Here is a 24012-nt window from a genome sequence, read left to right on the forward strand (position 1 = left end):
ATTAGGCTCAAAACGTTCGTCTCGCAATTTCCCACCAAACTGTGCAATTAGTTTTTCTTTTTGTCTACATTTAATGCTCCATGTACGAGCCGCAAACATTCGACGTGACAGGTACTGTAGTAACTTTTTGGAAGTTGAGGTGGAACTAAACAAAGCCGTATAGGAATATGAAAACTTGTCTATCGGAGATGCCAGGGAATAATTTATTCCACATGCAAGAAAGAGAAGCTCCAAAACAATCGCGAGTCGCGACAGCGAGCAAGGCCGTCTATAACTTTTTAATTTGCCAATGAGTATTTAATACAGGCACGTTCCTCGCGGACGAATGATGATCCCAAATATTTAACACACAAGGAGCAGTGGACTGGAGATATACAGTGACGGTCACGGGCACACGGATCACCATTTCATCGTCACCGCTCCACCGTCTTCACCGGCAGGCGGCCGCAGCACCGGCCGCGCCTCCGTCCCATTGTCCCTTGCTCAGCCTCTCCGTCCCAGCTCCTGCTACCGCCATCCATGGAGGCGCCCCAGGGTATGTATTTTCTTTCGCTCTCTTCCCCTACTTGGTTTCCCATGAATTGGGGATCTCTCTTTCCGTGATAAGATCTGTTGGGGATTGGGCGATTGGCAGCAGAACCAGCAGCTTGTCCAGTCCAGCCGATTAGGACTTGAGGCGAACTGATGAAGGTCAATACAACTTTCTTGGAACTGAAAGTTTTTTTGAAACAATCTTGGAACTGAAAGTGATGGTCAGAGTAGTGACAGATTCCCAATCCATCGATTTGATACCTTTGTTTTTTGCCTTCTAGTCACCCAAATGCGTTCTATATATCCATCGGTGCTTTGCGCAGCGGCCCACATTTTCCCTAGCTATGGTTCAGTTTTTTATTTTGCAGCATTCGCACATCCACAATGTAGTCCAGTGCTTCAGGCCTCCAGGTTGCAAACACCAACCACCCAGCAAACACCAGAGTCAGAGCCAAAGAACTAAACACAACCCTGATGCAAGCTCACACTTACACCAGCATATAGCAGTTTCTACACTCCACTTGGAAGACCCAGCTTCACCAGATCAGACCATTATTTTCCAATTCCAAGACGGGCTTGGTTCTTCCTTCCCAAATCCCACACCGAACAGCATGGCTTGCGCTTCATGAGGGATTGACTTGGTTGTCCAGTCTCCCGCATTCGCGAACTAGTGCTTCTCAGGATCAACCAACCACTTGATTTCTTTTTTTTTTAAATGAATGGCAGGAGCTCTACCGCTCAATTAAGGTAGAATAAAAGAGAGCCAGCCACTTGATTTCAGCTCTTGCAATTTTGAGGTGAATTCCATTTTTCTTATCTGTTGGGCAGAGCATGAGCACACCCCACCCTTGGATCGTAAGCACAATTTTCAGCAACAAAGATTATATTTCACATCCTTCCAACCTACATTCTGAAAGCACATGCTATTTCTCAGCTTGGCAGCAGCAAAAAAAAGTTTTAACAATTGTAAACTTCTAATAACTTTGGTGGACAGACAAATCTGCTTAACAGCTAGCAAGTGAAAAACAAATGGTGGACATACTCTCTTTCACAACAAAAAACAGGATAAAAGGATCCCTTTTATCTCCCTTCCTCTTACTCAGGTTATCCCTAGTTGCCAGGTTGTTGTTACCAAAGAGCAGCCAGAGTAAAAAGTGAACTCTGCGAGGCTTTTAAGCCGCCAAACTGCAGGAACATGGAATAGGGTTGAACTTGAACCCCCTGAAACTGATCACCCTATATAAAGGTTGGGAAGAATAGAGACCACAAGATTCATAGTGCCATACTAATGCATCTTCTGATCAGAACTATCTGTCGGTTTGGTTATGCACCCAATCACTGTTGAAAGAGAGTCGTTTCCTCAAAAAACTGTTGAAAGAGAGTCTCTGACTTGGGATTTGTCTTATCAGCAGCAGCAAGCCAAGAAGAGCGGGACTACAAGTTCATCGCGAAAGCCGTGGACGAAGCTTACAGGGCAGTCGAGTGCGACGGCGGATACCCCTTCGGGGCGGTCATCGTCCATGGCGACGAAGAGGTGGTCAGCAGCCACAACTTGGTCCGGAAGGACACCGATCCATCGGCGCATGCCGAAGTAGCCGCCATAAGACAGGTAGTATAGTAGTTTGCAGTTTAAGCCTCTCTTAATCTAGTTCCTTCCATGCTCACAAAATAATATTGCACTCTTATCTCTTGGCATTTCAGGCTTCCAAAAAACTAGGAAAAATCAACCTCTCCGACTGTGAAATCTACACGTCCTGTGAGCCATGCCCGATGTGCTTGGGACTGATTCGCCTATCCAAGATAAAGGTTCGTCCATTGGTTGACTCGAAACATATATATAGAGAGAGGTGAAGATGATTGTTCGCTTCACACACTGTTGTTTTGTTCATGCATCCTGCAACTACGCAGAAGGTGGTGTATGGAGCCAAGTCGGAGGTTGCTGCTGCTGCTGGGCTCAATGGCACCCTCCCAGATGTCTTTATAGAGTACTATCAGAAATCCGGCATAGAGATGAGGCAGGCTGAGGGCGACGAAACCCGCCGGATCGCTGAGGAGGTGTTTGAGAAGACAAAGGGGAAGTTTCGGAAGAAGTAATGTGCTGGACAAGGCAAGATGGTGGATGGTTGTTGTTACTTGTTACTTGTGGAAGCCAAAGGAATGGTGTCATTTCCAAGTTTTTGTTGCCTGTGGAACGTTCAGATTCAGACATCGGAATAAATTCTCTTTTTCCGGTAATGCTTGGTTCAAGGCATCCGGATCAACAGACGACCGATCCCGCACGTGACGCCCAAGAAAAAAAAAAGAGAAGACGTGTAGTTAGAGTTAGGCGGGCCTACAAAGTGCTGGTCCAAATTTTTCCGTCACTCTATGGCATAGAGCTTCGTATGTTTTCATGCGATATATGTTTCATATGGTGTTGCATGCGTTTTATCTAGATGTTGTATATGTTGCATTGGCTGGGAGCAGGACCGCCGCGCCGGCGAGCAAGGCAGCTCCGACGAGCAGTGCGGGCGAGGTGCGTGTGCGTGCACACGAAAGGGGAGAGAGAGAGAGGCGCGTCCGAGAGAAAAAAAATAGGTAGATAGATTTGTTGACCCCCATGTAGATAGTGAGATAAGAAATTTGTTGGACTAATAAAAGTAGATAGTCTAATATGTAGCCAGTTGGATTGTATTTTTTGGTCACCACTGCCTAAGTATTGGATAGTGAGTGCGTCGCTGTTTTCTTAAACTTATCAATCGGCTTATCTACTAAAACAGTATTTTCCTTTCACAGCCAAACAGTAACTTGTGAGTCGACTTTAATACCACCGAACCTACTCCCGCAGCTTTATGCTTTGACCACACGCTGACATTCCTCTATCCATTTCGTTCTGGTCCCCTCGGCGGCGCCATGATCGACGAGCCGAGAGGGGTTTCGCCATCCGAGAAGAGTCACCTCACCTCTTGCTCTCCCCCCCTCCGGTGAGCGAAGCTCGCCAGTTCCTCTGCTCTCGATTCGCCGTGCCACTGGCACGCTCTTCGTTGGTCTTGTGGCGTTAGTAACCTGCTGCGGCTCCTGCAGGGTCTGTCTCCCGCTGGCGCCGGCGGTGCGGTTGTTTTGATGGGAATTCAGTAATCGTTGGAGAGGGAAGGAGTGAATGCTCAACTCAAGCGGGAAGATGAGTAGATCCGCGACTGTAAGGGGGAAACAATTTCCTGTTGGGTATCTCGATTGGGATTTCGTTTCAGTTTTTGGTATTTCCTTGCTTTGCGAGAGAATTGCTCTGCCGTCAGCTCCTTTCCTGAATGGGGGCCTGGGGGGTTTAATTGGGCTCTAGGAGTGCTCGGATGTAGTCTTAAGATTTGTGTGGGGAAGGAACCAAATGATCTAGTAACCCTAAGCAGGATTTGCTAGTTCCTTGAAACTTCAACCTAGGGAGGGCAGGCTTGCTATTGCTATGTGCTTCATGCACGAACTGCGAACATGGGGAAAAAAACACCAACGTGCTACAGCTTAGCCTGGCATGAGCTAACATAGCTGCCATCCGTCTTTTTCACCTTTTCCTATGTAATGTAACTATGAACTTGGAAACTAAACAAGCCTGACCTCAAAGCTGAAAACATGCATCTGTTCATGGATTGTTTGGTTTTTGCTCTGTTTTCCATGGAAACGGCATAATGCAGATCCAGCATATTCACGCAGATCATTACGAATGGAAGAAACTTCAGTTTTAAGGCTATTAACGCAGACTCTTCGAATTTTGCACAGATTTTTCAAGTCCTTTTGGTTTTCGCAACCATTGCTGTTCAGACCCAATGGGCTAGTGTATGGGGCATGTACTGCGAGGACTTGACAGCAAGTGTGGAAAGGCCCCACAGTGCCTCAATAACCGATTTTGGCGCTGTCGGAGATGGTGTGACTCTTAACACGAAAGCATTTCAGAATGCGCTCTTCTACCTCAATTCATTTGCGAAGAAGGGCGGGGCGCAGCTGTTTGTGCCTGCTGGAAGGTGGTTGACTGGGAGTTTTGGTCTAATCAACCATCTCACACTCTCACTGGACAAGGGTGCAGTAATTCTTGGATCACCAGTAAGATGATTTCACAAATGGTTTGTAGGCAATAATTTACCTACTTTAGGTAGAGTCACTTCTGTTTTGCCTCATCACTATAACTTCAAACATTTGACATTTTTTTGTACAGTTCTCACCTATCAAAACTAAAAGAATGTAGAATCGCCTGTACATCTTAACAATAAATAATAATAACAGTAATCATATGTTTACTGTAAGTACATCTCATATTTTGATGAGTATGTTTCTACTGAAACAACAGTGCAGCCATTTCGTCACGGTGTCCTTATGAGGATATTTGCAGGACTCCTCTGACTGGCCAGTTATTGATGCTCTTCCATCCTATGGGCGTGGTAGAGAACTCCCCGGTAAAAGACATCAAAGTTTAATATTTGGATCCAATCTTACTGATGTGATAATAACTGGTAAGTGTTATAGTTGCATCATGCACTTCATATGGCTAGCCTTTTAATCTTCTGGTGATCATGCTCTTTTCAGGTGCCAATGGCACCATCGATGGCCAAGGTGCAGTTTGGTGGGACTGGTTTCACAATCACACATTAAATTATACTAGACCACCGCTTGTTGAACTGATGTACTCTACCAGAGTTGTTATTTCCAACCTAACCTTTGTAAATTCGCCATTTTGGAATGTCCATCCTGTATACTGCAGGTTCCTTTTCAGCACTCCTCTTGTCATTTACTACTGAAGCACTGTTTCAATCGCAATGATAATTTTATCATCTAGAGTGTTTTTCCTGAATGAACAGCCAAGTCCTGGTCCAGCATCTCACGATCCTAGCACCTATCAGTTCACCAAATACCGACGGCATTGATCCAGGTGTGCTTTATTGGGCTGCTATGGCTCACTGAATTCTTTCTTTAAATGAATAGTTGCTTTAGTTTATGCCCTGTTTGCTCAATTTAGCAGTTGGCCCTGCACTTTCTAAAAAAATAGATCAACGTCATTAAAAATTGCAAGACTTTGTTCTGGCTTGAAAGGAACAAACTAAATCTGAACTAGGACAAAATTTAAGTAGCTATTCGAAATACAGAGTACATGATGCATTTGTATGTTCAGTACTCGAGATAGTCATCAGATATGGGCTTAACTGTAGCTTTGATTCTTTCGTTCTGATATATGAGTCCTAATTAAGTGAAAGACCACAGCTATTGCATAAATTTAAAAAACTTTCAAATGTTATTTCTTGATGTATGACACCAGTATTTCTTGTCAGACTCATTTTGTCAATGTTGTGAAGTCCTGAACTGCGTGTTTTCTTTTTCCTGTCACCATGTTTGGTACTAATGAAACTTGAAACCCATCCAGACTCATCTACAAATGTCTGCATTGAAGATTGTTACATCAGAAATGGCGATGACATTGTTGTCATCAAGAGTGGGTGGGATGAGTATGGCATCTCTTTTGCTCATCCTAGCTCCAACATTAGCATCCGCAACATCACGGGACAGACAAGGAACAGCGCTGGACTCGCCTTTGGAAGCGAGATGTCAGGTGGTATATCAGACGTTCGAGCAGAGGGCATCCGGATCGTCAACTCGGTGCATGGAATCAGAATCAAGACAGCCCCAGGGCGCGGAGGATACGTAAAGAACGTGTATGTAGCTGATGTGAGCTTTGACAACGTTTCCATAGCCATCAGGATCACTGGAAACTATGGTGAACACCCCGATGATAGCTACAACAAGAGTGCGCTTCCGACCATAAGCAACATAACTATCAAGGATGTTGTGGGTGTCAACATTGACGTTGCAGGAATGTTGCAGGGCATCCCAGGGGATAACTTCAGCAATATTTGCTTATCAAATGTGTCTCTCAGTGTCAGATCTACAGATCCATGGAACTGTTCACTTGTCGAAGGGTATTCGAACTCTGTGTCACCAGAGGTATGCGAGCAACTAAGAAGCACTCCAGGGCCCGGACAAATATGCTATGGCAGTAATTATCCAGCCGCTGCAGCACAGCCACAGCCACAGCCACAGCCGCTGCAGAAGTCAAGTGCTAGCCGGCTGGCAAATCCTTTCCTTTCGATAAGTTGGTTTCTATGTAGGTAACCTTGAGCATATCTACTTGATCTTTTTTTCCCCCTGTTCCCTGCAGCTTGGTAATTGTAATTTTATGGAAATCAGTATCATGTACTCTTGTTCCGAAGCCTCTTTGTTGGGGCATGTGTGTACTGATTATTACTCAGAAATGGAATAAATTTGTTTAACACATCAAGTTCTGGGCTGGATTATCCTTGTAATATACGGGTGTTGGCCTTGAACTTATCTACCATATAACTTGGTTTCTCCTCGCAAACAAATTTCCAGGCTTATTTAATTATTATAAAGCAAAATTGCATTACAAGACCGTGTAGCATTTTATTTTGTACAATAAGTTCCTCTGCTGCACTTTTGTTGATTGGCATTCTTGTGCTATCTATTTACTATGTACTTTCAAGCACCAAAAAGTTAAATTTATTTGTCTGTTTGCCTGTTAATTGAAAGACAGAGCTCCTGCCAGTCTTTTTTTTTAAAAAAAGGTTTAGGTATTTTTGAAATGAAGTTTTTTGGTTGCAGCAAACGAAATAGCTTCAGGGCCTGCTGCGCCACTTTATCCCTCCTGCCGATGCTGACAGCAGCATCTTGCAGTGGCGTCGACAAGCACAGAAGATCAGATATACATATACCAGATACAGCCGATGCTGCTCCACTGATCATCACGCCAACGTATTCTCGTGATCAAAGAAGCTCGATGACGCATGGTCAGGGAATCTATTTGCACATTTACATATTATTAACATTTCATATGGGCGAGGTCTAATAAAAAAAAATTCTCTGATTCTCTTCAAACAAATCTTATACCAGGCAAAAGCATTGGCACTGGCAGGAAATGGATAGGAGACAGTTTGCCTGACACTAGACAGGGAGCTACAAATCCGAGCCCAACCGATACGAGGCCATAGCGATAGCTAGAACAGTAATCAGGCACGAATATTTCCCTAAACGAAAACGGCACAACGATCCTGAACAGCGAACACGCTGCACGTGCAAGCACTGCAGTCCGCGTGCGTCACGAAACCATGTGCTTTCACAGGCTCACATTTAACATCAGAATGGAAGATAACAGTTGTGCGCAAAAGATCTTCCTTGTTCATTGCAATCAGTTTTAATGGGGAAGAATGACTACAAAGCGCTATAGCAACCAAAACAGTCCCTCGGCTACTTAGCAAAGTTCTACAAAGTAACTTGTCGATGATAAAATCAGGCCCAGCGGCTCCAAGGTCGGTGGCCACCTCATCATCCTCACCATCTAGAGCTCGTCCTGCAAATGGCATTTGTCACAGTGTGTGAGGAAACGGACAGGAACATGACAAAATGCTTGGTCAGGGATGAGAGAACTTTGCACGGACAAGTAACTTACGTGCTTCTCATCATCAGAGTCCTTGCTATCCTCGACATCAGAGCCAGCCTTGTCCTCGTCTGCCTTCTCATCGTCTTCCTCATCCTGAGATAGATGCACAATTTAGATCATTTATAAACTGCATAGGAAACAAAATGATCCAGGAAGAATAAGATAGATGCAATGCTGACCTCTAGGTCATCATCCTCATCATCACCACCCTTGGCGGCTTCCTGTTAACAAGAGATTCATAATCAGTGACACACAAACCTCCAACAGAAGCACAAAGGTTGTGATTCAGAAAGAAGAGAGTTCAGACACCCAGCATTAGCAATCTGCTGTTGACATGAAAAAACTAAACAGTTAAACTCATATATAGTACTATAATTTACTATAGTTTAATTTAGGGTTAATGATAGTGATGCGCTGCCCACAGTAGTTTTATCTGTTAAAACTCAGATGCGCTCAGGTTCAGTCAGTTCAACCTAAGGAAACAAACCCCTATGTCAACATGGACCAGGATGCATGACAATGACACAACATACAACAAAACCCAATAGATCATGACAAGACACTCATGCATACACCTGCCACAAAAACAGTATATGTTGTTGAAATATACCTCTTCTTCCTTGTTTTTCTCAGCCTCATCGAAAGCAGCCTTTTCTGCCTGTTAAGACCCATCATAGTTAGTGCATCCATGAATCAACCATATGTTACCGCGAGATGTTACGGCAAGGAAAAACATACCTCCTTGCGCTTGCCCCAGGTCTCCTCTGCGAAAGTCTTGGCCAATGCAGGGTCATCAGTGATGATGATGTTGTCAAACAAAGTGCCCGATTTAACCTGTACATAGAAAAACAATAGGCATAACTAACTGTGATGTCTTTCTGAACAAGAGAAGGAAGATCCGACTATCCAACACCAACCTGCCACAGCTCAATGCCAATGTACTTCAGGCTGTCAAATGCATAAATGTATGGATCATCCTTGAAATCTGTGAAGCACAACAATTAGATTCAATGCTAATAACCCAATAGCCAAACAGTAAGCGGATACAAGGTTCAAATTCAGGGGAACATACCTGGATTGTCAATCATAGGTGCCTTCCATTTACCCTGGTAGTTCGGGTTCTTGATTTTCTGGCAAATGAAGCAACATGCTGTCAGATATAAGAATATAAATTGCTGTCAGCTTGTGTGCCGTTAAAGGAACTGTCATACCTTTTGCTTCCATGGTCCCTTGTATTCTGGGTTGGGAATGGTAGGGGCAGTCCATTCACCATCTTCCTCATCATCCCAGTCCTCAGGCTGCAATGCACATTTTAGAATACATCCTATTGACACAAACTACATAATAACCACATATAAGTACCTTCTTAGCATCAGGGTCAGGAATTTCCTTGGGAATATCATCATAGCCCTGAAAGTAATGGAAAAAGGCAATGAGATGTATTGTTCAACAAAATAAAGTAAACCAGTAGTGACATCAGGGATAGCAAATATCTCATTCGATATTATACAATAGAAGCTCTTAAATTCTGGTCAGGTAAGATGTTTCATTAATGACAAAAATTAGGCATATGGGTAAAAAACACTACCTCTGGCTTCTTGTCCTCAGGGTCAGGAATGTACTCCTTGTCATCCCAGTCCTCAGGCTGCAATCATCAACCCATAAACCTCAATTATTTCTGAACAGGCATAAGCAAAGAAATTCAGACACAGTAATAAATATTAAGTATTTACCTTCTTAGCCTCTGTGTCCTTGATTTGCTTTGGGGGGAGAATATCCCAGTGTTCGTAGATGCTGCCAGTTTGCTTCTCTTCATTATCAATGAGAATGCTGTATGTTGCATCAGGACGGATGATCAAAGTGTAAACATGAGTCAATTGATCAGTCTCACAAGGCACATCCTTCTTGATCAAGTGGTTCTTGCCATCCTTGGTCAGGATAGTGTGAACCTTCTTGGTGCTATACCCACAGATATCTGGTCCAAACATAATGCTGCAGTACAGAAGAACAAAGTTAACTACAACTACAAGATCAGATATCATAGGGAGAAAGAGTACAAGAATATATATTCAAAGGCTACCTGTAAGGTGTGTCCCCACCGAATTTTTTCTGGTCTACATCACCACCCAGCAACTTGACATAACCACCACCGCAGTCAAGCTTCTGCTCGTGCTTCACAGAGAACTGCAGCACCAGGGTCTTATCCTTGCTGCTGAACTCAGGGTACTCAGCTGAAATGGCATAGAACCTGTGGTCCTCAGAGGTTTGAATTCCTGCAACAAGAAACATGTTCAGTTCAGTATCTAATAAACTGAAATCACCAATCTTCTTCCGAGGTTTTGGAATTTACCTTTGTCCTCGGCATCTCCATTCCACTTCCCAGAGGTGTGGTTCCATTCACCAGCCATGTTCTCATCCTTCTTCCACTCGGACTTGACCCACCGACTTTCCCAGCCATCTGGCCATCACAACAGTGCAAAATGTCACATCAAAATTAGAAAATGCTTCGCGGTATACAAAATCGACAGTCAGTACTGGAGATCCTATAATTCCTAATGTGGATCACCTGCTGGTCCAAACTGAATCTGGAGAACTACTGCACAACATGTTCCTAATCAACTAGGAATTAACATGAACACAAATAATAAGGCACAGATTGGCCTTTGTGTCTCCTAAATAAACAAACATCACCGCATGAGTCCCAAATCAAATTATGTTCAAGTCAGGGATACGAAAATAGTATAAAATTTGATCCACTTCAGAAGACATGCCATAAGATTCGGCGCATTATTATACAACCGAATTTGAATACTGACCAAAGGGCGACACTGCTATGACTCAAACTACCACACGACAATTGACAGGCGCAGGATCCAAGCCCCAGGCTGCGTGATGAAGCATGCAGAGATGACTGAAGTACTGATGAACACCATAAATAGCCACTACTGGATCCTGCGAGCAAACACCCCTACTACTACCAGTACCATCACACACACACTGACACACCTACACACCGGCTAAATCTCGCATCGTGAACGAGCCAAACCCCCACAGGTCCGACCAAATTAACACCTACCATTTCACACGACGCACTGCATTGGTTCCTGCCAAGACATGGGGCGCATCGCGCACTGTTCAAGGGGTGGGATCGAGGGAATTAATATTTTCTGAACAACAAAGGATCGAGGGAATTAATAATCACCTTCGAACTTCTCCTGGAAGAAGACCTCGCCGGCGACGGCGGCGGCGACAGAGGCGAGCGCGAAAAGTGCCGCGACGGCGTACGAAGGCCCCCTGTGGATCGCCATCCCGGTGGAAACTTGTCGAAGCTTCCGATCCGATCTCAGCCCCGGCGGCCCCCGGGTCGTGTTGTATGTATCGGTCGCTGCGGAGCGCGAGCCGGGGGAGCGGGTGGGTTTAGGGTTTCCGCTCACCAACCCGGTGGGCTCACCGCACGTGGTTTGTCTCTCTGACGGCTGGGGCCGGTGGAGGTGCGCGTAAGTGCGGCTGCCACAGTGGCGGGTGTGGGCCATGGCGTCGGGCCAATGGGAGGCTAGCTTCCGGTGGGCCGGCCAGTGGGGAATCGACGCGTGGCGAATTTGACGTGTTTGGGAGGTTTTCGGAGGTGCGGGTAGGTCTCTCGTGCGTGCAAACGGGAGCTGGAAATAGTAGTAGTAGTTAAAATGAGGGGGGTGACAGCAGACGGGATTTGTAGCTATCTGTTCCAGGCTTTCAGTGACTGCTTTTGCCTGGTATAGAAGTTGTTTTTAATCAGTGATTTTTTTTTTTTTTTTGCTTGGACTCCCATCTGAAATGTCAATGTGGTAGACGTCCTGTTTGTTTGGCTTATAAGCTGTACTTTTTCAACTAATAAATAGTATTTTTCTCTCTCAACAAATCAGCCAACAGGTGTTAAAAAAAGCCTGTTCCTCGTCATTTTATTGAGAATATCATGACCCCTTAGAGAGAAAAAGGTGTTAAAAAAGCATAATTAGTACACTTTTTTTAAAAAACAAACCGGGCAGGAGAGTTGCCGGTTATGGCCCTGTTCGCTTTGTTGAAAAAACAAGCCGAAAACACTGTTCTAGCCGATTTGTTGTGAGAGAAAAATACTGTTGCGGTTGAAAAAACGAGCTGAAAAGTACGGATTATAAGACAAGCGAACATGACCTATATTAAAAAGAAGATGAACCTAGACTATGTATATACCACACATCCATGAGACTACAAAAGGTTGAGCAACTACAATAACTAAAAGCAACAGAGACGACAAAACATCAGCCGGTTGGATTGGGACATCGAAACGATTTGCACAACAAAGTCACATCATCGAATGGAAGTATAACTTAGCACACATGGAAGCATAACGCAGTAGTACACATACATGAAACAACAAATCCTAATTTGTTGTAGTGGAGCTATGATTCAGTGGGTTCAGTTCATCTCATTCAAGGTCCCTGGGATTTCCCTAAGCAAACTACTCTGATTTAGTAACATCTTAGACAGCATTGTCCGCATCCCTCTCTTCGTCTTCGGTTTCCTTCAACCTCCTCCTCCTCTCTGCGTCTTTGATTCCCTTCAACCTGCTCATATCACGCTCATCCAGATACGGATCTCCGCCATCAGCGAACGGACCAAGCTCCGTGGGCATGTGACCTCTCATCTAGTTGCGAGACGTCCTCATCTCTCGCGAGAAGCAGCTCGGCCTCCCTCCTCTTACAAAGGTAAACGGGAGCCTCCCTCCGCCATCAGCGAACGTACTTCGCGGCATACCTGAACAGCTTGAACCTGCGAGCCATCTCGGCGTGGTCACTGCAGGATCAGAAAACCCGCAATTGGGCTCGACTATGGTTTATGGGCAAAACCCAACCCAATCCGCAATTGTCAACCGGACCATGCTACCAGGGCTCGTCATAGACAGGTAGTCTACGGTTGTTTAGGATGGATGGCCTCCACAGTACCTTCAAGTTTGGTCGCCTGGCGTCCATGGAACATATCCAATCATCCGGGGGGGGGGGTGAAGATCAGCCAACTTTTGTTGTGCTGCGATACGGTTCATCTGATTCTAAATTTTTTTTATTTTCGCTTAGATATTTCTAGATCTATTTATACCTTGTTTGTTTGAGCTTTTTATCTAGCTTTTGCCAGCCACAAGTCAGAAGCTCAAACACAAGGGCGGATCCAGCGGGGGGGGCTCAAGCCCCCCTACCCAAACCAAATCAGTGCAAATTACTGTAGAGCCCCTATGAATTTTTAGGCAAAGTTCTATAGTGTAGGAGGGGCTGAGACTTAAGATCCAGCAGCAGTGTTGTTCAGTCCCCCCTAAAATATTTCCTGGATCCGCCGCTGCTCAAACATACAGCCCAGTTGTTGAGTTGGCTTTCGAAAAGTTGAAGAGGTGGCTTATGAGGAAATGAACTAAAAGTTGAAAAAGCATATTTTGAACAGATTTTGCAACTTTTGTTGTGCTGTGAAGCTCAAAAGGTATTAAAAAGGCAATAGCAAAAAAAAAAAAAAAACGACAACCTGAAACCAAAAGCCAAAAAAGCTAGCTTTTTGAGCCAAAATCCCAAAAACTGCATCTCAAACAAACGGGTCTAACAGTTTAGCATGCCTGGAATCTATCGTGTGACTTGCCACGACTTATTTAGTATGTTGCAACCGTTGTAAACCTACTACAGAAATCCAAAAGCCTAGAGAAATCATTTAGTATATTGCAACGGTTATCAACTCAACATTTAGTTATTATAACTACAAAAACTCAAAAGCCTAGAGAAGTTCTTTTTCTCGAATTAGAACATAGACATAGACACTCATGTATGTATGCATTCACCCTTAAGATTAGATCCACACATACTCTACCTTTACGAGCACCTCCTGTTGATGGGCACGACGCTTACCACTAAAAACACAACACTGATAAATCCTAAAAAAAATCCAAGAAAATACAAGCCCTCACATCAAGTCTAGGACTTAAACACAGGTAGATAGGTTCCACCACAAGGGGCCTAATAAGCTGAGATGCACTCAGTTTGCAAGTATAGAGATATCTAGATAGAAACTGTCTAGGTTTATGTGAAGAAAGATTTATAACAAGGACACCCATGAAGAAATAAGAGGCCCCCAGGAGGGCCTTACTATGATTACAAAAAAGTTACGAGGTCTAAGTTGTAAGTTCTTTGGGTGATACTGTACAAGAAAGCCAACCAATAAATCTAGCTGGACAAACACATGGATACCGTGTAAGAACCAAACCAGGGACTAGATTGTAAAATCTAAAAAACATATATATATTGTTGTATATAAGAACCGAAAAGATGGGTAAGAAACCATGTTGGCATACTGTAAACTGAAAAGATAGGTAAAGAATTAGGATCAAACTGCAAAATCTAAAAAAATGGACTACACTGCAAAACCTAAATTTTTTTGGATCATTCTCAATCTGTGCGTGCCATGGTATAAGAATTAAAAAAGATGGGTAAGAAACTAGTGACTAGATTGTAAAATATATTAAAAAAAACATCGAAAAGATGGGCAAGAGACCAGGGACCATACTGGCATACTGCAAACTGAGAAGATGGGTAAGAAACTACTAAACTAGGGACCAGACTGTAAAATCTCACAAGAAATTTGGACTAGACTGCAAAACCTAAAAAAAAATTGGGGCGTGGAAGGGCTCGCTCGATGGCTGAGGTTGACTCGATGGGCCTCACCGCGTGGGCTGTCCAAGTGGGCCCGAAGCTGGCGAACGCCGGGCCGTTTCGTTTTTATATAAGGCTATAAGCTCCGCTGTCTGCTGGTTCCATCAGTCGATATGAACCGTCGCGTCTGGCTCGAGCTCTCTCGCGGAGTCTCGCCTCTCGGCACATACACAAGCACGTACCGAGCACCAAGACTCGTATCTCGTCATCGTAGAGCTCTCCGACGTCGATGGAGGCAGCAAATACAGCCCGGTCGGAGCCACGGGTTCGGCGCTCTGCGCCGGCTTCTTCCATGGTTGTTGGATGGGTATGGCACTGCTTGGGCGGATGATTCCTCTATTTGTGGATCTGGCCGTTTGATTCATCTCCACCTCTCGTTCTGATGATTCCTCCTCTATATGGGCATCAACTGCTGTAGATGCCAGCCTTCACTTTGCTGAAACTAAGAGTTTCAGGTTCTGAGATATTAGAGTTCTTCAAAACTTTACTGATTAAGTTAGAATTTGTTGTCAGTCAGTACAATAGATGAGTGTTGGTCATATATCACTAAATGATAGACTGACAGCAGTAGATATTAGAGTTCTTCAAAACATTTGCTTTATGAATGGTGCACCACCATGAAGCATGCAAAGCGAAGATGGTGGATTATTGAACTGTAGGTGTGCCTTTGTAGTTATCAGTGCTATTTTAGTCTCTGTGTTTAAATTGGTGTACCAGTCAGTGCTATCTGAAAACTGGAGGATGTTGTGGATTTGATTTATCTGTTTAAATTAGCTATCAAATGATGTTATTTTTTGTTAGCAGGTTCAGTAATTTTGTTTATCATGATGATGTATGGAGCTTTCCGTGTTGTTCGGCTGATAGTTTCTACGGCTGATAAGCCGACTGATGCTGTTTTGGTGTGAGAGAAAAACACTGTACCATAGCTGTCATTATTGCTATTTTAGTATGAATAGAGCATGGTCGTGTACATTGCTATCAGTCTGAACTTGGTGTACAGTCTATATTGTTTCCTGAAATGGCCGTGTACTGCCCCCTCGATGGTAGAATAGTATGAAAAGTGCCCGCTAAAAAACGAATACTATGAAGAGTGCATGATTATGTGTGAACAGAGAACTTACATGATAGTGTGAAAAGTGCATGATTATGTGTATGGAACTCTGCAAACTGAAATAGACGCACATTGCGATTGTTCAGCAATGTAGCAATTTAAGCAATTTATGGCTATCTGTTTTTATTTACAGTGCTAAATATTTTGACATACTTTCTGGTCCTTTTTTGGTAGGTCCTGTTTCTGCTTTCTTTATATGAAGGGAAATCTGTGTACTGGAGCTTCCTTCATATGCAAGCACCAATGGTCACTACAAGAAAGGACTGCAGAATGAAAGCATCAATGGTTGCTAACACTATTCAGTTAACTGAAATTTTGTGCTTCCATGAAAGGATAGCTGTTTGATTCTGACAGATGACTAGTAAACAGAATAAGAAAACTGCATAGGTCTAATTTTTATTTTCAAGATGGCATAGTCTTCTCTGTCTTCGGGATGGCATAGGTTAGATTCAGATGAGAACTGCAATTCTTTTTTTTTTTTGTTTCTGCATTCATAATCAGTGCCGTTAGTGGCCTCACTGTTGTATGGAATTCTGCAACTGAAATAGGTGTTATCTTGTTGTATGCCAAGACTAGCTGAAGATGCTTTGCAGAGTTTTAAGATTCATGCATAAACAAACAATGATTCATGCATAAACCTGATTAGCTAGTGACTCTGTTTTCTACTTATTGGTCATCTGCTCTTGCTATCAAAGCTGAAAACTGAATATCAGTGTGTAAGATGTGACTAGTCTGAAATAGCTGCTTCCATGTTTCAGTTCAGAAAATAGTGTTGTTTCAGTTCTAAAAAGGCTGACGGTTTCTGTGTAAATGTTATTGTAAATTCAACGTAGTTGTGATCCATTATCTATTAATAGCAACACAATGGTATACAAAATGATATTCATGAATGATCTTGGCTAAAAGCATTAAATAGTTTGCAAATGATCCATGTTTATGGGTTGTACGATCTGTCTTTCTACTTGTTTGTACATCAGATTCGAGGCTCTTGTAGACGACCTCACGTCTGTGGGTTGTACATGCTCTAAACCCACCAGGCGGCTATGGACCTTCCCCGAGCATTATATTTTTAATGAACCAAGCAAGAGAGTTACTGATTATATTAATAAAGACTAGCAAATATGTCCGTGCATTGCAACGGAAGAAAAAAAAACTATCAAACACATTGCAAAGGAGAAAAAACTATCAAACGTTTACAAAAACAACGACATGAATGATCCATATCCATTTATAGTTTACCTTTTGTAATAAAGGGATTAGTTAATTAGACTTTTTTGAATTATTAGTTAATTAGACTTGATGTGACTTTTTTTTAAAATCATTAGTTAATTAGACTTGATGTGCCTGGTAACATGCCATTTTATTGATTTAGTCGGACTTCACATTACTTCAATTCAGAAACCAGAGTCAATTAGACATTGGATTTGAGGACAAACATAGAACACATAATAATTTCCTATTAACCGTGTGGCAACGAAAGGGCAATAAAGGTTCTTTCGAATATTGCAACGAAATTGACAAAAACACTAATTCTGACAACTCAGAGTTATATAGATCTCTTTTGTCAAAATAAAATCATAAATTATCAAAACTTATTTTATTAACGGCACAAAGGCTATAATCCCAAATAATTTTTTCGTGATCCATGAGATAGATTTTTAGAGGCTAGCACTAACTTAAACTGAAGCTTTATCATAACACATGACTATTCAAAGAATGCACCAGTCCGAAACTGTTCAGGATCATTACTGCTCTCACACTTCAACTGCCAGAAAGGAAAATATTCACATATTTCTGGAACTGTTTGCTCATGATGTTGTGGTGCATTATCAGTCCGCTGTTCCATTGCCTGAATGACAGCAACCAAACCATCCAAAGCAAGAACATTTAAAGACGACAAAGGACTGTTCACAGGAAATGCGCTCATAGACAGAAGGTTAGCTAACTCTTCAAAAATATTTGAGCACTCTAAATCACAGTCCATAATTGCATACATCTCAGCCATAAACTCTGCCAGCAAAAATCAATTATAGCCTCAAGGGCAACTTCTTGCTGCTGATAACTTGCTCCATATCTACTCTGTGCTAATCTTAGGATAACACATGAGAAAAAAGCCTCTATTTGCAGCTTATGTTCATGGCACAGATGGTAAAAGAAAGTAAAAACAATGCTGCACACTGTTGACAGGATCAGGGGGCTTATTGACAAACCAAAATGCATTAGATTGCAGAACAATTCATCCTGTACAAATGCTAAAAGTTTTTGATGTCTGTGTATAGACGAAGCCCGAATTTATCAACCCCAGAGCAAAAGGCGGCACATCCTCATCGAAGTCTATTGGATTCATCCTTGGGTTCACCTCAATGTCTTTTGCTATGTTCAAGAGGGAGCACAAGAATTGCAATATCTCTACCATACAAGGAACCCCAAAGGGCTCCATCAAGTCTTTGTCTTGCACACACCAGAACCATCTCCCACCTCATGGCCAGAGCTATTCAAACATAGATAGTCACTCTTCCCGTTCTCTGTCTCCTCAGCACCCAAACATTGGTTTTGCAACCAGCAACCTGCATAACAAATGCTACCAGCAAATTAATAAATTTCATTTCGTATAGGAAGACATGAGCCTTCCAAGTTCCTACTAACAAATGCTTGGTTCCAAGCTAACAACTAACAAGAGCTGTTCTTAGTGCCAGACTGTCAATATTTGCAAGGTGGTCATATTGATCAAATGACAACAATTAGTTCAATAAGAGATTCGATATATACATACATTTCTCCTTATTTTTAGCCTATATATCCTGTAATTTTTTTACATAAGTAGTGTCTGTACAGCTTGTAGGCACACGATGCAACAAGCTGCTAAGCTCAGAGCAGCACAGTTGATCGTTAATGCCTTCCAAAATAAAAATAATAAACACTCTTCATTGAAACCCAATTTTCACAAGGGGCACAAGCAAAAGGTACAGACTACCAAATCTGCTCCTAAAATTCAGATAGTAAGGTACTGAGCCAAGAATGTACAGATCATAATTGCTTGGCAAATTTGCTGGAACTGGAACTGGAACTGGCTAAATTCATTGTTACAATGAATCAGAGCCCGAATCACATATTGGCCTAGCACAAGTGCAGTCGAATAGCACATATATTCATCTAAAAAAGGCACACATATGAATCATCTAAAAAAGGCACATATGAAAAACTAAACCTAGCGAATCCATAATCCAAAGGGAATAGCATATATATGAACTAATCTTCAAAAATCCCACTAATACTACTCATAGTAAGAATAATCAGTGAGGAAGCTAACCTTCTTGATCATGTGCAATGTTTTCAGGACGGCTGGTCGAGCCTGGACGCCTAAGGACCGTCCAGGACGATTAGTCGTCGTCCAGGACGATTAATCGACCCTGGACGAGTCCCCTGGTCGTCCCCTACATATGGGGACTGATATATACCATATATATATATATACACACGCACTAGTATACTACATGTTCTAGGCTCTACTGCTCTAGATAGATAGGTCAGCTGGCCACTTACTTGGCTGCTTCATTGCCCTTTCTTGTCTTGTTGGCTGCTGCTGTCAAACTGAAATTATAGAAAAATAAAGCACATTAACAAAGGCAATTAGGTGAAAGACAATGAAGTGATCAACAAAGCAAATTAACACAATAAAGCACATAATTTAAACCAGTCCAGAACTGCATAGTGCATAGTGGCACACTGCCACTGCCATAGTGCATACTGCATAGTGCATACATCAAGTCCAGTACATAAATAGGCAAAATGGCCAATGATAAGAACTACTCAAGTAAATCAGCATCTACACGAAAGCCTCCTCCATCTCCACGGGTGTCTTCATCCTCCTCCATTGGTACCACAGGATCAGATGCATGTTGATCTTCTTGGGTATCATGGTCACTATCATCTTCTTCCCCTCCAGATATATCTGGTGCTACAGAAGTCCTCCTAGGACGCTTTTTGTTCCTAGTATAAATCTTCTGGACATTGGCTGCAGCACGGGTAGCAGCAGCCCTATGCAAGTTACGACTCCTTAGATTCTCAGATGCACCAATAACTTCATCCACAACAGCTAAAGGCACCTCCTTAGAATTCTCATCCACCCATTCACTATCCCACTGAAACTCTTCTAGCAAGAGAGGGTTGCTCCTCTTTCCTTTGCAACCAAGTTTTCGAATTTTTTGAAACCTGTTTGTCATCTTTTTGTTGTAACTGACATAAACCAATTTATTTAACCTCTTGTGCTCTAATCTATTCCTCTTTTTTGGTGTGGATCTACAGAAAAATAAATTAACATGAGAACATCACATTGATCTACAATTTACAACAACACTAACACTCTAGCATCACATTGATGTAAGTATCCATCTCTCTGGCAATAATCTCAGGGCAACTTCCACATTTAATTGCATCACCATAACCTCCAGCAAGGTGCTGTTTGAACCTACTGATTCCTGATGGAGTTATCTTCTTACAAAAAATACATTGCACACTGTCCTTCTTTGCAATATCTGGCCACCACCCATACTTCCAGACAGGGTCTCGAGATTTAGCCTTCCTCTTGGGATCTTTGGCTTCAGCAACCATTTCTGGAGGTAGTTTTGCTATGGCATTCTCAATAAGAGATGCAACATCTGGAGCAGCTGAGGATGCTGAACCAGCAACAGTTGAGCCTGAGGCAACTGAGGAGGCTGGAGCAGAACCAACTTCTCCTTGAACGGCTTCAGGCATGTATACTTCCACTACACGCTACCGCTGTCGATCTAGATCTACACAAGTACACAGAGAAAGAGAGCATAAGCTTCAAGCACAGGTAGAGCATCAAGCTTGAACGAGGAGGTGATGACTGATGACTGACCTGAGGAGGAGGAACTCATCTTCGTCGTGCAGTCCTCCTACCTTGCACAGTTGGACCTGTGCACCTGCTGGATCTGCAGGCCTGCGCGCCTGCAGCAGCAGCCGCAAGAAAGAGGGAGGGCAGCTGGAAGGGAGGGAGGAGAGGGAGCAGCTGGGAACTGGAAGGGAGAAGAGGAGAGGGAGCTACAGAACTGCGGCAATGGAGGCGGTTGCTGCTGCTGGACGGGAGAGGTGAGAGGAGTGAGTGTGTTCTGCTGACTTCTGAGTGAGTGAGAGGCTGAGGGAGTGAGGGGTAGGAAAGAAGAGAAACCCTAATAGGCTTGGGCCAAAATATAAGACAACTAGATAGACCCAACTCTAAGATGCAGCCCACTCTATGGCTGGACGTCCACATAGTCTGGACGGACGATTAATCGCGACTGGACGACGATTAATCGGACGTCCAATTTCTTGGACGGTCTGGCCGAGTCGGAGGCCCTAGTCGAGTAGCTCCAACCTCAACGACGATTAGTCACGATTAATCGTGATTAATCAGACGTCTTAACATTGATCATGTGTATGGCGAGACAGAAGATTTGGCTCTTGTTCTTCTGATAGGAGGTGGAGTCTTCGTTCGATTCGGTTCCAATCAAACTCCGATTCCGACTCGCTCAGACAAAACCGCGTCTTGTGCTCTTGCGCCTCCGTTGCTTTGCGCGGCGCCGTCAATGGCAGATAAGGCGGTGAGCTGGGCGGGCAGCGGCGCTGCTCGTCGGCGTCCATGCCGGCGTCGGACGCGACGCATTGCACGGCTGCGGAGGAGGCACGCGGCAGAGTCGTGCGCGACGGCGGCCGCCTCAGGCGCGGCGTAGGACGCCAGCCACGGGCGCTCCCACATGCCGGGCACCAGGATCTCCAAGACACCCACTTGCCCCACGCCCGCCGCCGCTCTGCACCTCTCCCGGCGCCACCGGGACAGGAGCTGAGCTGGGCGATCTCGATCGGCTGAGGAAAGGAACGGAAGAAGAGGACGGCGCTGCGCGACGGCGTCGGGGAGCGACGGGGTCACGGGGAGCGGACGGTCGTGAGTAGTCCATGCGAGCCAATGGGCCGCAACTGGGCCAAAAGTGAGTGAGTGGCCGCGCGGTTAGGCCAGATTAGAATGGGCTGGACGAAAAAAATAGCCTGAAATTTTACCTTTTATTATTATATAGGGATAGAAGAAGGTTCAGACTACCAAAGACGATCCCAAAATAGGTTCTAGATGCAAACAACAACTGCTATTATGATGACTAAAACAACTATGTCAACAATGACACTTTGCAACAAGAGCACACACTAACGAAGTTGCAATAGCACCAACACCAATAAAACGAAGGAAACATCTAACGAAGAGGCAAAGAAACCCCCATCAACAAGTCCTAGAAAGCACGACCTTTTAAACCCATCAAAGGTTTGAGAAGGTCTAGCAGTAACAATTCTTGTAGACGGTCTGCATAGTCTTGAATTGCTTTCGCATTGAGCTTCTCGTCCTTCCCAACAACACCCACATCTTTTAGAACACTGCGCCGAGCAAGACGGGCACCTTCGACGAAGTAACGATGTGTCATAGGATTTACGCCGACATTTAACTGTCAAGGTAGGTGGCGAAGGGGGAAGCATATGATGGTCAAGGCCCTCACTCTTCCTAGCTGCCGCAAATAAGATGTTGCATTTATCGTTGGATCCTCCGCCAGCGGGGGCTCGCATGCCTAGACCTCTGACATAGAATGGAGAGGGTCATCTTTGATGGTGTGATGAGAAAGATGGGATCCTCAATTGTTGCTTGTGCATATAGATGGCTAGAAGGCCCCAGGCCCATCAGCACGGCCCATGGCCCGACGTTTTGGCTCGGCCCATGCACAGCATGGCCCGATGTGCTTCGTGCCCGTGCCAGCCCGGCCCGAACGAAGGGTCGTGCCTGGGCCGCACCTCCAGCCTGACGTGCCGACACGGCCCGGCCCGCTCAATAGAAATCCCACCAACGCCTGTTCCACCTATCTCCATCTCATATCATATATTTAAATGATGAATCCAAACCCTAGCTCCAGCCCCAATTTCTCCCCAGCCGACGACGCATCGGACTCCACCGCAATCTCTGACAGTCCGACTTCTCTTCTTCCCTAGCCGCAAGTCTCACCGTATCTCTACTCCTCTTCTTCCCGCACCGCTTTCTTCTCCATCCTACGCTCTTGACTCGCCTACACGCAACGCCGACGGCACCATGGCCACAACGTAGATCCACCTTCGCGTGGAGGCGGCTCCCTCGGCCGGCCGCTTACTCGCGCGGCGGTGCATCACAGCTCCCCCAGGCCAGTCACTCCTGCTCGCGCGGCGTCAGCGGGCGTCAACAGCGGCGACGCAGCAGCTTCCCATGGCAACAGCGGCGTAGCAGCTAGTGCCTGGGCTGGCTCTGGAATGTTGGGCCGTCGGGCCGGCACGGCACGGCACGGCACTAGGCCTTTAAGGCCGTGCTTTGGCCGTTGGTGCCGCCCGTGGGCTGGCACGGCACGGCCCGCTGCACTGACGGGCCGTGCCGACCCGTCCCGTGCTGTTCCGGGCCAGGCGGCCCGAATGGCCATCTATACTTGTGCATCTGAGATAGTTTCCTTCTCATTAGATGTGTCCTCCATAGGAACATCCTTGATGAAGGTGACTGCCTGTTGGAACATCTGATCTGTTGACTGTACAACGATGGTCTTTGAAGGCATTTCGATGATATGCTCTATGGGCATCTTTTGGTGGGTCTCTATGTTGCACAGCTTTGCAGCCACCTCACTAAAGATAGAATCAGTCTCTCTATGAATTTGTATCCACCTCACCGAGCATTGCTTTTAAGGTTGAATAATTTGACCAGTCAATATGAAGTTATATTTTTAAGAGTAAAGTTTCAACTTGTCATTGAGTTTAAAACACATCTTTGAACTCAAATAAAAGACAACTTACTCCCTGAGCTTGGAAGATCACTTTCATGAGCACCCCCCCACTCGCTATAGTTTGTGGCTTTGTGCGCGTGAGCATTGGGTATGATATGTTTCCAACCTCCCTTACCATCCTCTGTGCCACGAGTGGTTGGCGCTCTGGTGACTGAGAGGGTTGTGTCCGCCGATCCAGAGAGAGAGAGAGAATGACCTCCAGCAATTGACATTGTCACCGATCAACCCAACCTTGGCCCTAATACCAATTGTTGGCCATTGATCGAACATAACACCCTCAACCTCACCACACACGCATGCGATAGAGGGTTTAGCTTCTAAAAATGGGGAACAGAAAAAACACAAAAGATGAACTGCTGAACT

General features: G+C 44.4%; 3 protein-coding genes across 6 annotated transcripts; 2 read left to right on the top strand and 1 right to left on the bottom strand.

Moving 5' to 3' along the window:
* The first annotated feature begins 298 nt into the window (after window positions 1-298).
* Window positions 299-2770, top strand: LOC136545582 (guanosine deaminase-like). Of its 2 annotated transcripts, none has more exons than XM_066537589.1 (4): window positions 299-535; window positions 1941-2140; window positions 2233-2337; window positions 2440-2770. In XM_066537589.1, the coding sequence occupies exons 1-4, from the start codon at window positions 520-522 to the stop codon at window positions 2623-2625; spliced, it is 507 nt and encodes a 168-aa protein (XP_066393686.1). In that variant the 5' UTR covers window positions 299-519; the 3' UTR covers window positions 2626-2770. The 2 variants fall into 2 exon arrangements, with proteins under 2 accessions (XP_066393686.1, XP_066393687.1); XM_066537590.1 differs by having other exon boundaries at window positions 300-535; window positions 1944-2140.
* A 599-nt stretch (window positions 2771-3369) lies between these two features.
* On the top strand, window positions 3370-6826 carry LOC136545584 (probable polygalacturonase). 3 transcript variants are annotated; one of them, XM_066537591.1, is made up of 7 exons: window positions 3370-3494; window positions 3595-3730; window positions 4282-4602; window positions 4889-5009; window positions 5083-5257; window positions 5355-5425; window positions 5915-6826. In XM_066537591.1, exons 2-7 carry the CDS (start codon window positions 3671-3673, stop codon window positions 6658-6660), a joined length of 1494 nt encoding a protein of 497 aa, XP_066393688.1. In that variant the 5' UTR covers window positions 3370-3494; window positions 3595-3670; the 3' UTR covers window positions 6661-6826. The 3 variants fall into 3 exon arrangements, with proteins under 3 accessions (XP_066393688.1, XP_066393689.1, XP_066393690.1); XM_066537592.1 differs by having other exon boundaries at window positions 3595-3709; XM_066537593.1 differs by lacking the exon at window positions 3370-3494 and having other exon boundaries at window positions 3621-3767.
* Window positions 6827-7566: 740 nt separating this feature from the next.
* LOC136545585 (calreticulin-like) lies at window positions 7567-11550 on the bottom strand. Its single transcript, XM_066537595.1, has 14 exons — window positions 11205-11550; window positions 10353-10460; window positions 10083-10275; window positions 9736-9994; window positions 9591-9647; window positions 9365-9412; window positions 9214-9300; window positions 9075-9132; window positions 8920-8987; window positions 8741-8836; window positions 8613-8660; window positions 8182-8223; window positions 8012-8095; window positions 7567-7912 (listed from the first exon to the last, which is right to left on the bottom strand). Exons 1-14 carry the CDS (start codon window positions 11533-11535, stop codon window positions 7901-7903), a joined length of 1491 nt encoding a protein of 496 aa, XP_066393692.1. The 5' UTR covers window positions 11536-11550; the 3' UTR covers window positions 7567-7900.
* Window positions 11551-24012: the final 12462 nt, after the last annotated feature.

This window comes from Miscanthus floridulus, chromosome 3 (assembly GCF_019320115.1).
Source record: "Miscanthus floridulus cultivar M001 chromosome 3, ASM1932011v1, whole genome shotgun sequence".
Taxonomy (NCBI): domain Eukaryota; kingdom Viridiplantae; phylum Streptophyta; class Magnoliopsida; order Poales; family Poaceae; genus Miscanthus; species Miscanthus floridulus.